This window comes from Carcharhinus amblyrhynchos, chromosome 4 (genome assembly GCF_965287045.1).
Source record: "Carcharhinus amblyrhynchos chromosome 4, sCarAmb.v2.hapA, whole genome shotgun sequence".
Classification (NCBI taxonomy): domain Eukaryota; kingdom Metazoa; phylum Chordata; class Chondrichthyes; order Carcharhiniformes; family Carcharhinidae; genus Carcharhinus; species Carcharhinus amblyrhynchos.
In genome coordinates, this window is record NC_137327.1 from 1,063,418 (window position 1) to 1,079,787 (window position 16,370).

The 16,370-nt window shown below is 45.7% G+C and overlaps 1 protein-coding gene across 6 annotated transcripts in view; it reads right to left on the reverse strand.

Moving 5' to 3' along the window:
* acsf3 (acyl-CoA synthetase family member 3) overlaps positions 1 to 16,370 on the reverse strand; it is a 101,534-nt gene that overhangs the window by 55,196 nt on the left and 29,968 nt on the right. For 4 of the 6 annotated variants that reach the window (XR_013886448.1, XM_080186614.1, XM_080186611.1 and 1 more), the window contains exons 2-3: positions 15,250 to 16,019; positions 5,564 to 5,719 (exon numbers count right to left, since the gene is read on the reverse strand). Coding sequence is in view for 5 of the 6 variants with exons in the window: in XM_080186614.1 (XP_080042740.1) it covers positions 5,564 to 5,719; positions 15,250 to 15,978 (885 nt within the window). In the remaining variant the exon portion in view is untranslated. The remainder of the gene's footprint in view (positions 1 to 5,563; positions 5,720 to 15,249; positions 16,020 to 16,370) is intronic. The other 2 variants (XM_080186615.1, XM_080186612.1) reach the window with 1 other exon arrangement.

A 16,370-nucleotide genomic window follows, 5' to 3' on the forward strand; every position in this document is an offset into this window, starting at 1 on the left:
CTTGATGACAGATTCAAGCATTTTCCCCATTATAGAAGTTAAGCTAACCGGCCTAGCTGCCCGCTATCAAAAGAACAAATGCTAGAAAATCTCAGCTAGTCTGGCAGCATCTGTAAGGAGAGAAAAGAGCTGACGTTTCGAGTCCAGATGATCCTTTGTCAAAGCCCAACATCAGCTCTTTTCTCTCCTTACAGATGCTGCCAGACATGCTGAGATTTTCCAGCATTTTCTCTTTTGGTTTCAGATTCCAACATCTGCAGTAATTTGCTTTTATAGATACCTGCCTTTTGTCTACCACCTTTTTTAAACAGTGACGTCATATTTGCTGTTTTCCAATCTGCCGGAACTGCCCCAGAGTCCAGCAAATTTTGGTAAATTATTATGAGCACGTTTGCTATTTCCCCTGCCCTCTCTTTCAGTACCCTGGAATGCATTCCATCAGGACCAGGAGATTGTCTACCTTTAGCCCCATTAGCTTGTCCAACACTACTACTTTAGAGATAATGACTGTTTCTAGGTTCTCGCCTGCCATAGCCTTCTTTCAACAATTTTTGACGTTATTTGTGTCTTCCACTGTAAAGACCGACCAAAAAACCTGTTCAATGCCTCAGCCATTTTCTCAATTCCAGTTATTACATCCCCCTTCTCATCCTCTGAAGGACCAATGTATACCTTAGCCACTCTTTTTCATTTTATATATTTGTAGAAACTTTTGCTATGTTTTTTGAGTTAATTTACTCTCATTGTCTATCTTTTTTTTAATAGCTTTTCCTGTGGCTTTCTGTTGACTTTTAAAGATTTTCTAATCCTCTCAGTTTCCACGAATCTTTGCCACTTTGCCTGCATTTTCTTTCCGTTTATTTCTTTAGATATCCATGGCTGATTATCCCTTTTCCTACAGTCCTTCCTTATCACTGGGATATACTGTTGCTGAGCACTGTGAAAGATTGCTTTGAGAGTCCTCCACTGTTCCTCAATTGTCCCACCATAAAGTTTTTGCTCCCAGTCTACCTTAGCCGACTCCTCCTTCATCCCATTGTCGTCTCCTTTGTTTAAGCATAAGACACTGGTATTGGGTTTTACAAGAAATGGAAGCAGGAGTAGGCCATTCGGCCCTTCAAGTTGTCCTGCCGTTCAATATGATCATGCTGATCCATATTGGCCTCAACTCCTTTTCTGTGCCATTTCCCCATTGCCCTCCATCTTTCAAATATTTATCCACCGCCATCTCAAATATTTCTAACAATCCTGACTGCACTACCATTTGGGCAAAAAATTCCAGATATTCACCACCCTGAGCAGAGCGGTCAATAACCAGGAGACACAGATTTATGGTAAAGGGCAGGAGATGTAGAGGGGATTTGAGGAAAAACTATTTCACTCAGAGGATGGTGGGAGTCTGGAATTCACTGTCTGAAAGGATAGTAGAGATGTGAACCCTCACACCATTAGATAAGCACTTGAAATGCCATAGCGTCCAAGGCCAGACAAAGTGTTGGGAAAATGAGCTTACAATAGATGCCTGATGATTGGCACCAGCACAACATCAATGGTCATCATCTGTTACTAATGTGGTGCAAATGTTATTTCCCATTCATCAGCCCATACCTGGATATTTTCCAGGTCCTGTTGCATTTAGATATGGACTGCTTCAGTACCTCAGGAGCCACGAATGGTACTGAACATTGTGCAGTCATCAGCAAACAGCCACATTTCTAACCTTATGATGGAAGGATAGGCATTGATGAGACCACTGAAGATGGTTCAGTCTTGGACACTCGCCTGAGGAATTCCTGCAGTGATGACCCAGAGCAGAGGTCACTGACTCTAACAACCACAACCATCTTCCTTTGTGCTCAGTATGAGACCTACCAGTGCAGAGTTTTCCCTGACTCTGTGACTCCAGTTTTGCTAGGGCTCCTTGATGCCACACTCAGTCAGCACTGCCTTGATGTCAAAGGCAATCACTCTCACCTCTGGAGTTCAGCTTTTTCATCAAAGCTGAACTCCAGAGTTTTGAACCAAAGCTGTAACAAGATGAAGAGCTGAGTGATCCTGGCAAGTCTCAAACTGAGCATCAGTGAGCAGGTTACTGCTGAGTCAGTGGTGCTTGATAGCGCTGTTGATGACCCCTTCCATCACTTTACTGGTGATCAAGAGTAGATACAGAAAGCAATCAATCATCAGTTCCCGACATAGTCTGAACTTTCACAACACTTCACTGATTTTTAGTGGTTTGCCAAATTGGCAGATATTTTCAATCACTGAAATAATCTGAATCAGAATCTTCAGAGAAATCAGTGACAGCTTCTCATGTACAGGAAAAATAGAAGCAATGATCAGGAAAACAGACGTGTGGGTCAAATTACAACTTGTCAGACTTTTCTCCATGGTAGAAATGCAGCTTCCAGGGTGAAACATGACATCAGGGAGCACTGTTTAAAACACAGCTATGCCAGCACTTGTTCCTGACACAAAGTTCAACTGGATATCAAATCCGTTTGCGAGCCTTGATGATGACCTCTCTGCAACCTTGACCTCGAGAGAGACAGAGAAAAAAAGAGAGCTTTGTGGAATTGTCCTGTGACAATGCTTTAAAATGGGATTTTTCTCAGAATTATCTGACTGATTTTTGGCTTAAAGTTGCTTCTGAATGTCCAGAACTGTCTGACAAGGCAGTGAAGTTTCTGGTGTCTTACAACCAACCTTTGCAAAACTCTATTTTCAGGGCTTGTTGTATTGAAGACCAAATATTGGAATAAACTTAATGTTGAACCAGCTCTCCAACTGAGACTGCCATCTCTGGAACCCGAAATCCAGCATTTGACATCTGCCAAACATCATCAGCCTTCTCACTAGATAAATGTTAACTGTTTCCACAGATAGACCTACTGCAGGTAAATTTGCTGCGAGCAGTGCAGTGTATTTGTGACTGTGCATTACAAACTATTAGGAATAGCAGTTTTAAAATACCTATCAATGTCCAATTTGACTCCTGTCAGTCAAAGGATATATTAAAAAATGTGATTAAAATGGGCCTGTATATATTGTGGTCCACAAAAGGTTTTGATGATCCGCGTAAAGGGAAACGTTGGGGACTGGTGCTGCACAATATACCATCAGATATACAGACTGAACCCTCACTGCATATACAGAGCAATATACCATCAGATATACAGGCTGAACCCTCACTGCATACACAGTACAATATACCATCAGATATACAGGCTGAACCCTCACTGCATACACAGTACAATATACCAACAGATATGTTAGAGGGAGGTCTTGCCTTACGAATCTGGTGGAATTCTTTGAGGAGGTGACAAAAACGGTTGACGATGGGAGAGCCGTTGATGTCATCTATGTGGATTTCAGTAAGGCGTTTGACAAAGTCCCTCATGGTAGGCTGGTAGAAAAGGTTAAGGCACATGGGATACGAGGTCAGGTAGCTAGATGGATTGAGAACTGGCTGGGTTATAGGAGACAGAGGGTAGTTGTGGAGGGGACCTTGTCGGGCTGGAGGCCAGTGACCAGTGGTGTGCCGCAGGGCTCAGTACTGGGACCTCTCCTCTTTGTAGTATACATAAATGACTTGGAAGAGAGCGTAGGTGGTGTGATCAGCAAGTTTGCTGATGACACCAAGATGGCAGGGTTGGCGGGTACTGAACTGGATTGTCAGGTGATACAACAGGATATAGATAGGTTGGTGCATTGGGCAGATAGGTGGCAGATGGAATTTAATCCTGACAAATGCGGGGTGATGCATTTTGGAAGGAATAATGCAGAGAGGAGCTATGTGATAAAAGGTAGACAGGTTAGGAGTATAGAAATACAGAGGGACCTGGGAGTGCAGGTTCACAAATCCATGAAGGTTGCGTCACAAGTGGAGAAGGTTGTTAGGAAGGCTTATGGAATGTTAGCCTTTATAGGAAGGGGTATAGAGTATAAAAGCTGCCGTCTAATGCTTCAGTTGTATAGAAAGTTGGTTAGACCGCATTTGGAGTACTGCGTCCAGTTCTGGTCACCTTACTACCGGAAGGACGTGGAGTCTCTGGAAAGGGTGCAGAGGAGGTTTACCAGGATGTTGCCTGGCATGGAGGGGCTGGGTTACGAGGAAAGGTTGGAGAAACTGGGACTATTCTCCTTGGAAAGACGGAGATTGAGGGGGGACATGATAGAGGTATATAAGATACTGAAGGGAATAGATAGAGTTAATAGTGACAGACTGCTCCCTAGACTGGGTACAAATACGAGAGGTCGTGATTTAAGGGTGAGGGGGGAGAGGTATAATTTGGAAGTGAGAGGAAGGTTCTTTATGCAGAGAGTTGTGGGGGTATGGAACGCGCTACCGAGTAGGGTGGTGGAGGCAGGAACGTTGGACTCGTTTAAGGTTCAGTTAGATAGACACATGAGTGAAACGAGGATGGAGGGTTATGGTAGGGGCTATTAAATAAGGTTAGAACCTCGGGAGACACCGGAAAAACAGACTTGTAAGATTAATGTTTTTGTCTTTTTATTCCGCAGGTGGATGTCCACCTCGTGTCAAACGAGGGGCATGCACACAGTGGGTCGTGCGTGGGCTGCTCTTGGAGGTTCCGGAAGTGGCCTAGTACTTCGTGTCGGTGTGTGTGCTTGATCCTGGACCGGTAGACGGGCGCCGCAACAGCTCGGTGACTAGCACTGCTAGCTGTGCAGATACATGGATTTGGGCCTGTGTCTGTGGGAGTTTGGGCATTCTCCCTGTGGTTGCGTGGGTTTCCTCCGGGCGCTCCGGTTTCCTCCCACACCCCAAAGATGTGCTCTTAGGCTGATTGGTTTTACCAAATTGACACTATTCTCCCCTGAATCTGGCTAAGTTAGGGGTTCCATTCGTAGACACGCAGGGTAGAATAGGTGTAGGGTGATGCAGCGGCGCGGGCTCGTTGGGCCGAAGGGCCTGTTTCCCGTGCTGAGTTGTTCTTTGTTCTTTATATACATACTGAACCCTCACTGCATACACAGTATAATAGACCATCAGATATACAGACTGAACCCTCACTGCATATACAGAACAATATACCATCAGATATACAGGCTGAACCCTTACTGCATACACAGTACAATATACCATCAGATATACAGGCTGAACCCTCACTGCATATACAGTACAATATACCATCAGATATACAGACTGAACCCTCACTGCATACACAGTACAATATACGATCAGATATACAGACTGAACCCTCACTGCATACACAGTATAATATACAATCAGGTATACAGACTGAACCCTCACTGCATACACAGTATAATATACCATCAGATATACAGACTGAACCCTCACTGCATACACAGTACAATATACAATCAGGTATACAGACTGAACCCAAACTCTATACTGCACAAAGTGGAAAGCATTGTTCTCAGGGAACTGATAGTATTTAACATGGTTTCTGTAAGCAGATTACTAAAGCAATCACTCTTTTTAACCATTAGTGAATAAATACAATGACTGATTTCTTGCAAGCAACATTCATCACACTTCACTCTAAACTTCGTACTTGTGTAGTTCCCAACTTACCCGCTGGGCATTGAATTCTGGGAGCATCACACAGGTAGCCCCCACCCAGAGAGGGCACATTAGTTTATTGAGAACTCCGTGAAGGTGATGTAGTGGTAGAACGTGGAGAATTACATCATCCTGGCTCCATTCCCATTGCTTCACCAGGCTGGTCACCTGTGGATATATAATTTTAGTGATTCCCAACACCCATGGTTTTTAATGTTGATTTGTTAGTGTCACAAGTAGGCTTACATTAACACTCCAATGAAGGTACTGTGAAAATCCCTTAGTCGCCACAGTCTGGCACCTGTTCAGGTACACTGAGGGAGAATTTAGCATGGCCAATCCACCCTAACCAGCTCGTCTCTCTGAAAACCACACGGAAATAGGGAGAACATGCAGACTCTGCACAGACAGTGACCCAAGCCAGGAAATATTTAAAATCACAAGGGTTGCCTAATTGAACAAATATTTTGAGAAGTGAGGAAATTGAATTAGCTAAGCTTCAATTACAAAGAAATTACTTAGAAATGAAGGAATTAGAGATGCAGTAAAGAAAAACGAGAGAGCCTTTCAAATGGAATGAGAGGAAAGAGAGAGCAAGTTTAAAAGGGAAATGGAGCAAGCCAGAAGGGGAGAAAGAAAAAAGGAGAGAAGGAGAGAGACGAGCAATATAGGGAACAGAAGCATCCTATCAAAGAAAGGATATTATTAAAATAGAAAGAGCGCAGAAAAAAATTTACTAGGATGCTACCCGGGCTTGATGGATTGAGTTATAAGGAGAGGCTGGATAGAACATAGAACATAGAACATAGAACATTACAGCGCAGAACAGGCCCTTCGGCCCACGATGTTGCGCCGACCAGTTACAAAAACAATGACCCACTAGCCTATACCAATCCCTTTTCGTCCATAAACCTATCCAGAGATCTCTTAAACGCCCCCAAACTAGACGCATTTACAACTGCAGCAGGCAGGGCATTCCAATCCCTCACCACCCGCTGGGTAAAGAACCTACCCCTGACATCCGTCCTGTAGCTACCCCCCCTTAATTTAAAGCCATGCCCCCTCGTGCTAGCTTTCTCCATCCGAGGAAAAAGGCTATCACTATCCACCCTATCTAAACCTCTAATCATCTTATATGTTTCAATAAGATCCCCTCTTAGCCGCCTTCTTTCCAACGAAACAACCCTAAATCCCTCAGTCTCTCCTCATAGGACCTCCCCACCATACCAGGCAACATCCTAGTAAACCTCCTCTGCACCCTCTCCAACGCCTCCACATCCTTCTTGTAATGCGGGGACCAGAACTGCACACAGTACTCCAAGTGCGGCCGCACTAGAGTAGTGTACAGTTGCAACATTACACTGCGACTCCTAAATTCAATCCCCCTACCAATAAACGCCAAGACACCGTACGCCTTCTTAACAACCTTATCTACTTGATTCCCAACTTTCAGGGATCTATGTACACACACACCTAGATCCCTCTGTTCATCCACACTATTCAAAGTCCTCCCGTTAGCCCTATACTCGACACATCTGTTGCTCCTACCAAAGTGAATTACCTCACACTTCTCCGCATTAAATTCCATCCGCCACCTCTCGGCCCAGCTCTGCAACCTATCTAAGTCTCCCTGCAGACTATGACACCCTTCCTCACAATCTACCACACCTCCAACTTTGGTGTCATCAGCAAATTTACTAATCCACCCAACTATACCCTCATCCAGATCATTAATAAAAATTACAAACAACAGTGGCCCCAAAACAGATCCCTGAGGCACACCACTCGTAACTGTACTCCATGATGAATATTTACCATCCACCACCACCCTCTGTCTCCTATCTGATAGCCAATTCCTGATCCAACTTCCTAGATTACCCACAATCCCATACATCTGCATTTTCTGCAGAAGCCTACCATGGTGAACCTTATCGAACGCCTTACTAAAATCCATGTATACCACGTCAACTGCCTTGCCCCCATCCACTTCTTTGGTCACCTTCTCAAAAAACTCAATAAGGTTAGTAAGGCACGACCTACCCGCTACAAAACCATGCTGACTATTTCTAATCAATTCATTACACTCCAAATAACTATAAATCCTATCCCTAATAATTTTTTCTAAAACCTTGCCCACAACAGAAGTAAGACTCACCGGTCTATAATTCCCGGCAAAGTCTCTGTTCCCCTTCTTAAACAATGGGACAACATTCGCTATCCTCCAATCCTCCGGGACTACACCAGAGACCAATGACGACCTGAAGATCTGAGCCAGAGGCTCTGCAATCACCTCTCTAGCCTCCCAGAGAATCCTAGGGTAGATCCCATCCGGACCAGGGGACTTATCTATTTTCAGCCCCTCAAGAATTTCCAGCACATCCCCTTTATCAACCGTAATACTGTCTATTTTACACCCCTGCAACCCAATGTCCTCCTCAGCTATATTCATGTCCCCCTGCGTGAACACCGAAGAGAAATATTGGTTCAATACTTCTCCAATCTCCTCCGGTTCCACACACAACTTCCCCCTGCTGTCTGTAACTGGCCCTAATCTTGCCCTGACCAACCTTCTGTTCTTGACATACCTATAGAACGCCTTAGGATTCTCCTTAATCCTATCAGCCAAAGTCTTCTCATGTCCTCTTTTAGCCCTTCTCAACTCACTCTTCAACTCCCTCCTAGCCAATCTAAAGCTTTCTAGTGCACTATCTGAGCCCTCCAATCTCATCCGAACATAAGCCTCCTTTTTCTTTTTAACCATCGACTCAACTCTTTTAGTGCACCACGGTTCCCTAGATCTACCAAATCCACCATGCCTGACAGGGACATACCTATCAAGGACTCGCAGTAGCTTCTCCTTGAAAAAACTCCACATTTCAGACATTCCCAGTCCCTGTAATCCCCTAATCCAATCCATGCTTCCTAATTCACTCCTGATAGCCTCATAATCGCCCTTACCCCAGCTAAAATTGCTGACCCGAGGTTCATGCCTATCTCTTCCCATCACTAAGGTGAACGTAACCGAATTGTGGTCACTATCACCAAAATGCACACCAACTTCCAAGTCTAGCACCTGGTCTGGCTCATTTCCCAGCACCAAATCCAATATAGCCTCACCTCTAGTTGGCTTGTCTACATACTGAGACAAAAAACCTTCCTGCACGCTTTGTACAAACACTGACCCCTCTAGCGAGCTAGAACTATAGCAACTCCAATCAATATTCGTAAAGTTAAAGTCCCCCATAACAATTACCCTATTACTTTCACTCCTAACCAGGATTGTCTCCGCAATCCTTTCCTCAACCTCTCTAGAACTTTTAGGAGGTCTATAAAAGACTCCCAACAGGGTGACCTCTCCTCTCCTATTTCTAATCTCCGCCCATACTACCTCAACTGACAAGTCCTCATCAAACTTTCTCTCCGACACTGTGATACAGTCCTTGACTAGCAATGCTACCCCACCCCCCCTTCTACCTTCTTCTCTACTCCGACTAAAGCATTTGTACCCCGGAACCTGCAACATCCATTCCTGACCCTGCTCTATCCATGTCTCAGAAATGGCCACAACATCAAAGTCCCAGGTACTGATCCACGCTGCAAGTTCATCCACTTTATTGCGAATACTCCTCGCATTGAAGTACACGCATTTCAAACCCTGCTCCGCCCCACCCCCACTATGCCGTGCCTTGCATTCCCCAACTATGCCCCCCTCACTTTCACCCCCTTTCCTCACTATCCCTCCCCCCCTCCGAATCAGTTTAAACCTTCCTGCATCGCTTTTGCAAATTTACCCCCCAGGATATTGATTGGGACATTTTTGTCTGGCGCATAGGAGGCTGAGGGGTGATCAATAAAGTCAATAAAATAAGTCAATAAAATAATGAGCTAGATGGTCAATATCTTTTCCCAAAGATAGGGGAGTTTAAAACTAGAGGGCTTGGGTTTAAAGGAAGGGATACAAAAGTGTCCAGAGGGGCAGTTTTTTCACATAGAGGGTGCTGAGTGCCTGGAACAAGCTGCCAGAGGTAGTAGGAGAAACAGGTACAATATTGTCTTTTAAAAAACGTTTAGATAGTTACATGGGTATAGATGAATATGGGCCAAATGCAGGCAATTGGGATTAGCTTAGGGGTTTTACAAAAAAGTGTGGCATGCACAAAATGGGCTGAAGGGCCTGCTTCCATGCTGTAAATCTCTATGACTCTAACAGATATGATGTGGGTATGCCGGCATTGGACTGGCGTAAACACAGTAAAAAGTCTGACAACACCAGGTTTTAGTCCAACCGATTTATTTGATAATAGTGAGTCTATTATCAAATAAATCGGTTGGACTAAAACCTGGTGTTGTCAGGCTTTTTACTGTGTCTAACAGATACCCAGGAGTGAGTTACAGATTGGAATCTAATCAAGGGGCTTGAGGTTGTTTTTTATGGAATAACAGATACATGAGATTCAGTTACAGACTGGAATTTAATCGAAGGGTTCAAGGTGGTTTATATATAGAATAACAGATACCCGGGAGTGAGTTACAGACTGGAATCTAATCGAGGGGTTCGGGGTGGTTTAAAAAAAAACAAAGAACAACAAAGAACAACACAGCACGGGAAACAGGCCCTTCGGCCCAACGAGCCCGCGCCGCCGTCCCATTGTCTCAGTGACCTATTCATGATTTTAGTCTACGCCTAATGTGCGAGGATCAGGGAGGTCCAATATAGGGACAATTTGCCCAATCAATCAGCCTAAAAGCACATCTTTGGGATGTGGGAGGAAACCGGAGCACCCGGAGGAAACCCACGCAACCACGGGGAGAACGTGCAAACTCCCACAGACACAGGCCCAAATCCATGTGTCTGCACAGCAACAGAGATAGTCTCTGAGCTGTCATGTTGCCCTCGAGATGGTCCAGTTTAAGCACACTAACGACATGAAGCAATAGGCAACTCCCGAAGCAACGTCCAAGAGCAGCCCACTACAACCTGCCGCATGCATGCCCCTTGCTGGTCAACAAGGTGGACTTAAATGCCTGTGGAGACAAAAATTCATTATTAAACAGGCAAAGACTGTAACATCCCTGAGGCAAAAACGTAATCCCAAGCCTACAATGTTTAGTACGGCCTGCTATATCCCCCTATATGTAGACCGCTCATGTGGCTGTCTAAGTGACTCTTAAACAACCCTAGCGTGCCTGCTTCCACCACCTTACTCGGCAGTGCATTCCACACCCCCACTACCCTTTGCGTGGAAAAACTGCCCTCTAATATTTGTCTTATACCTAGCCCCCCTCACCCTAAGCCCGTGACCCCTCGTTCTATCCATTTCTAATAGCGGAAAAAGCTTACCACCATTTACTCTATCTATCCCCTTCATAATCTTATAAACCTCTATTAGATCCCCCCTCAGCCGACGTCTCTCAAGGGAAAACAGCCCAAGTTCGTTCAATCTTTCCTCGTAAGACAGCCCTTCCATACCAGGCAGCATCCTGGTAAATCTCCTCTGCACTCTCTCCAGGATCTCTACATCCTTCCGGTAGTACGGCGACCAGAACTGGACGCAGTACTCCAAGTGATGCCTAACCAACGTTCTATACAACTGCAACATCAGACTCCTACTCTTATATTCTATACCCCTTCCTATGAAGGCTAATATACCATACGCTTTCCTCATCACATTCTGCACCTGCACCGACACCTTCAGGGACTTGTGCACTTGCACCCCCAGGTCTCTCTGCGTATCTATACTCCGGATAGTTCTACCTTTTATCGTATAACTCCCCTCCACATTATTCCGGCCAAAGTGCATCACCTCGCATTTCTCCGGATTAAATTCCATTTGCCATCTATCTGCCCAATCTACCAGCCTGTCTATGTCCTGTTGCATTGCCAGGCACTGCTCCTCAGTACCCGCCAATCCAACCATCTTAGTGTCATCAGCAAATTTGCTGATCACACCACCTACCCCCTCTTCCAAGTCGTTAATATATACCACAAATAGAAGAGGTCCTAGTACCGAGCCCTGCGGCACACCACTGGTGACAGACCTCCAATTGGAAAAGGAGCCTTCCACTACTACCCACTGTCTCCTCCTCCCAAGCCAGTTCTCCACCCACCTACATACCTGGCCTTGTATCCCATGAGCCTTCACCTTTTCTATCAGCCTACCATGAGGGACCTTGTCAAACGCCTTACTGAAATCCATATAGACGACATCAACGGCTTGTCCTTCGTCAACCGTTTTTGTCACCTCTTCAAAAAATTCCACTAGATTCGTAAGGCACGACCTCCCTGTAACGAAGCCATGCTGCGTATCCCTGATCAGATTGCAGCGCTCCAGATGTTCATACATCCTATCCTTGAGGATCCTCTCCATTAGCTTGCCTATAACTGAAGTCAAGCTCACCGGCCTATAATTCCCTGGGTTATCCCTCTGACCCTTTTTAAACAACGGTACTACATTTGCAATCTGCCAATCCTCTGGGACCTCACCTGTGTCCAAAGAAGAGACAAAGATTTGCGTCAGAGGCCCAGCAATTTCATCCCTCACCTCCCTTAGCAGCCTGGGATAGATGCCATCAGGCCCCGGAGATTTATCCGTCTTTATACTGTCTAAAAGTCCCAACACCTCTTCCCTCGTGATGACTATTTCCCTCAACGGATCCTCAAACTCCTCAAGCACAGCACCAGACATCAGGCCCCTCTCCTGCGTGAATACCGACGCAAAGTATTCATTCAAGATCTCCCCCATTCCCCCAGGCTCCAAGCATAGTTCCCCTCCTCTGTCCCTGAGAGGACCAATCTTCCCTCTAACCATCCTTTTGTTTCTAACATAGGAGTAAAATGCCTTAGGATTTTCCTTAATCCTACCCGCCAAAGCCATTTCGTGGCCCCTTTTTGCCTTTCTGATGCCCCTTTTAAGTTCTCTCCTACATTCTCTGTATTCTTCCAACGCTATCTCTGTCCTCAAATGCCTAGATCTAATGTACGCCTCCCTCTTCCTCCTGACCAGGTCCTCAATATCCCTAGTTACCCACGGCTCTCTAATCCTACCCTTCCCATCCTTCCTCTTGACCGGCACATGTCTTTCCTGCAAAGATTTTAGTTTTCCCTTGAGAGACTCCCACATACCCAGCGTCGACCTGCCATCAAACAGCTTACCCCAGTCCGTATCTTTAAGATCCTGCCTAATCCGGTTGTATCTAGCCCTCCCCCAGTTTAACACCCTCCCCTTAGGACAGGCTTCATCTTTATCCATTAATATCTTAAACCAGACAGATTTATATAAGAACATAAGAAATAGGAGCAGGAGTAGGCCATCTAGCCCTTCGAGCCTGCCCCGCCATTCAATAAGATCATGGCTGATCTGTCGTGGCTCAGTTCCACTTTCCCGCCCTCTCCCCATAACCCTTAGTCCCCTCGCTTATCAAAAACCCATCAACCCGCGTCTTAAAAATATTTAGTGAGGCAGCCTCCACCACTTCAACGGGCAGAGAATTCCAGAGATTCACCACCCTTTGAGTGAAGAAGTTCCTCCTCAACTCTGTTCTAAACCGCCCCCCTTTTATTTTGAGGCTGTGCCCCCTAGTCCTACTGTCCTTTCTAAGCAGGAAGAGTCTCTCCACCTGTATCCTATCCATCCCATTCATCATCTTATATGTCTCAATGAGATCTCCCCTCATTCTTCTAAACTCTAACGAGTACAAGCCTAGTTTATTCAGCCTCTCCTCATAGCTCAACCCCCTCAACTCCGGCATCAGCCTAGTAAACCTCCTCTGCACTCCCTCCAAGGCCAAAATATCCTTGTGTAAGTGCGGCGACCAAAACTGCACACAGTACTCCGGCTGCGGCCTCACCAGTGCCCTATACAGCTGCAACAAGACCTCCCTACTTTTATATTCAATCCCCCTCACTATGAAGGCCAGCATCCCATTCGCCTTCCTGACCACCTGCTGCACCTGCAGGCTGGGTTTTTACGACTCATGCTCAAGGACCCCGAGGTCCCTCTGCACCATCGCCTGCTGCAGTTTTTCTCCACGTAAGTAATAATCCTTCCTACCATTATTCCTACCAAAGTGGACCACCTCGCACTTGCCAACATTAAATTCCATTTGCCATTTCCTGGCCCATTCGCCCAGCCTATCTAGATCCTTCTGCAGACTCTCCACACCCTCTGCGCAATTTGCCGTTCCACCAATCTTGTTGTCATCAGCAAATTTCGACACCATACACTCCGTTCCCTCCTCCAGATCATCTATATAAATGGTAAATAGCTGAGGCCCCAGCACCGACCCCTGGGGCACTCCACTAGTCACCAACCGCCAATCCGAATAGCACCCATTGACCCCCACTCTCTGCCTCCTATTTGACAGCCAATCCTCTATCCACGCTAACACCCTACCCCCAACTCCATGCCCCCTTACCTTCTGCAATAACCTCTTGGGAGGCACCTTGTCAAATGCCTTCTGAAAATCAAGAAAGACCACATCCACCGGCTCTCCTCTATCCACCGCCCTAGACACATCCTCATAGAACTCCAATAGATTTGTCAGACACGACTTCCCCTTAACGAAACTGTGCTGCTTCTGCTCTATCAAGCAATTCCCCTCAAGATGCCAGAATAACAGACACCCGGGAGTGAGTTACAGATTGGAATCTAATCGAGGGGTTCAGGGTGGTTTATATATAGAATAACAGATACCCGGGAGTGAGTTTTTTTTAATTCACTTGTGCGACATGGGCATTGCTGGCTGGGCCAACATCTATTGCCCATTCCTAGTTGCCCTTGAGAAGGTGTTGGTGAGCTGCCTTCTTGAATTGCTGCAGTCCATGTTTTGTGGGTTGACCCACAATGCCGTTAGGGAGGGAATTCCAGGATTTTGACCCAGCGACAGGGAAGGAACGGCGATACACTTCCAAGTCAGGATGATGAGTGACTTGAAGGGGAACTTGCAAGTGGTGATGTTCCCAAGTATCTGCTTGTCCTCCTAGATGGAAGTGGTTGTGGGTTTGGAAGGTGCTGTCTAAGGATCTTTGGTAAATTGCAGACTGGAATTTAATCGAGGAGGGGCCCAAAATATATGGAGAAGCAAGAAAGACTGAAATGGCCAAAGAACCTGGCAAAGCAAGAAACGTTGAGGTAGTGCCAAAGTTAACAGGAGCATCTCACTGACACTTTTCCTTCCAAATCCTTAATAGACTAATTGATAGCCTGGCTCTCATTGAGAGGTGGAAACTGGTCACAAAGAGAGCTTGATGACAGAGGGCAATGAGACCTGGAAAGTCAGTAATCATGGTCACAGGAGAAGAGAGGCTGCAATCAGCAAAGGGAAGGCCTTGTGGTTCCAAAAGGATGGCAGCCATCACTTACCTTTTATTGCTGAATTTCCCAACACCTGGCAATCTCACACAGCAACCATAACATTTAAATCAGGCTCCCAACTGCATCGTGAGAGCCCAAATTAAACATGTTAATATAATGCCTCTCCTCTCCACCACAGGACACTTGGAAGAGTTGGAACTCACTGCCATGATATCAGGAACAGCAGTGCACACAGCGGACTGGGTTCCCATTCCCTCTTTTTCCACTTTCACCCTCTCCCACCTGTCATGATGGGATTGAATAACAAGGCCAGTGAATCAATGTCAACATATACCTCATAACCAGCAGAAACCAAGAGAGAAAAAAACAAAGAAAGGAAGTCACCTGACTCCGCAGTATGCCATGGGTGGTGAGGACTCCTTTGGGAGGCCCTGTTGTTCCACTTGTGTACAGTATCATGGCTCCTCTGTTTCTCCAATCTGTGACTACATAACTGGCATCTGGCACAGGAGCAGTAGCACACCTCTCCAGTCGTTTGGTTCCAGAAGATTCTTGGGACAGATTGTAACCTGGTAACACAAGGCATTTTACACCAAGTCTATCTGCAATTGCTGTTATCAGCTCTGCATAATTCTTCTCCACGATGATTAATGTGCTCTGCGAATCTTGAACAACATACTTGAGGAGTGCAGCTGGATGATTTTTGCACAGGGGCACTACTACACCACCACTCATCCAAGAAGCCCACTGGGCAACAACATATGAAACATTATTTGGACACAGGATTGAAATTCTTTGCTCCTTGATGTCACCATCAAAACATTCCAATGCGTTGTGAATCTTCCTCGAAAGGTCCACACTGTGTAGGTAGAGGTCTCTGTATGTGTAATGACCGTTATCATCTACAATTGCAAGTCTGTCTGGAAAATTTCCAGCTTTGGTGAAAACCTGTTCTGTTCTTATGAGTAAGGATGTTGTTGTACTCAGATTTTTCTGTAAGACTTTAATCCTGACAGCGCACGTACACTGGCTCCAGCAATGGGCATAGTGGTGAAAAACTGATCCAGCAGCACATCTCAGGAAACGGGACAACATTCTACAACTCATGGTCATCAGGTGTATGTTCCGTCATCTTGAATAACTTTCTCTTTCTGCTGATTTCGAGAAAAGGCAAGTCAGAGTTCCAAGAAAATCAATAGATGGGAACTTGAATCTATTTACATAGGATTTGGGGAAAAACTTATTCACCCAGAGAGTGTGGCGGTGGGGGGGGTAAATCTGGAACTTGCTGTCTGAGAAGATGCTAGGCACCAGAACCCTCGCAATCTTTAAGAATTGTTTAGCACTTGAAACACCAAAGCACACAAGGCTACAGACCAAGTGCTGGAAAGTGGGATTAGAATAGATAGGTGCTTGATGGCCAGCGCAGACATGGTGGGCTGCAGGAACTCTATCAGCTTTGAACTATTGTGTGGGAGGTGAAGATCTCTTTTGAGGGTTGGACA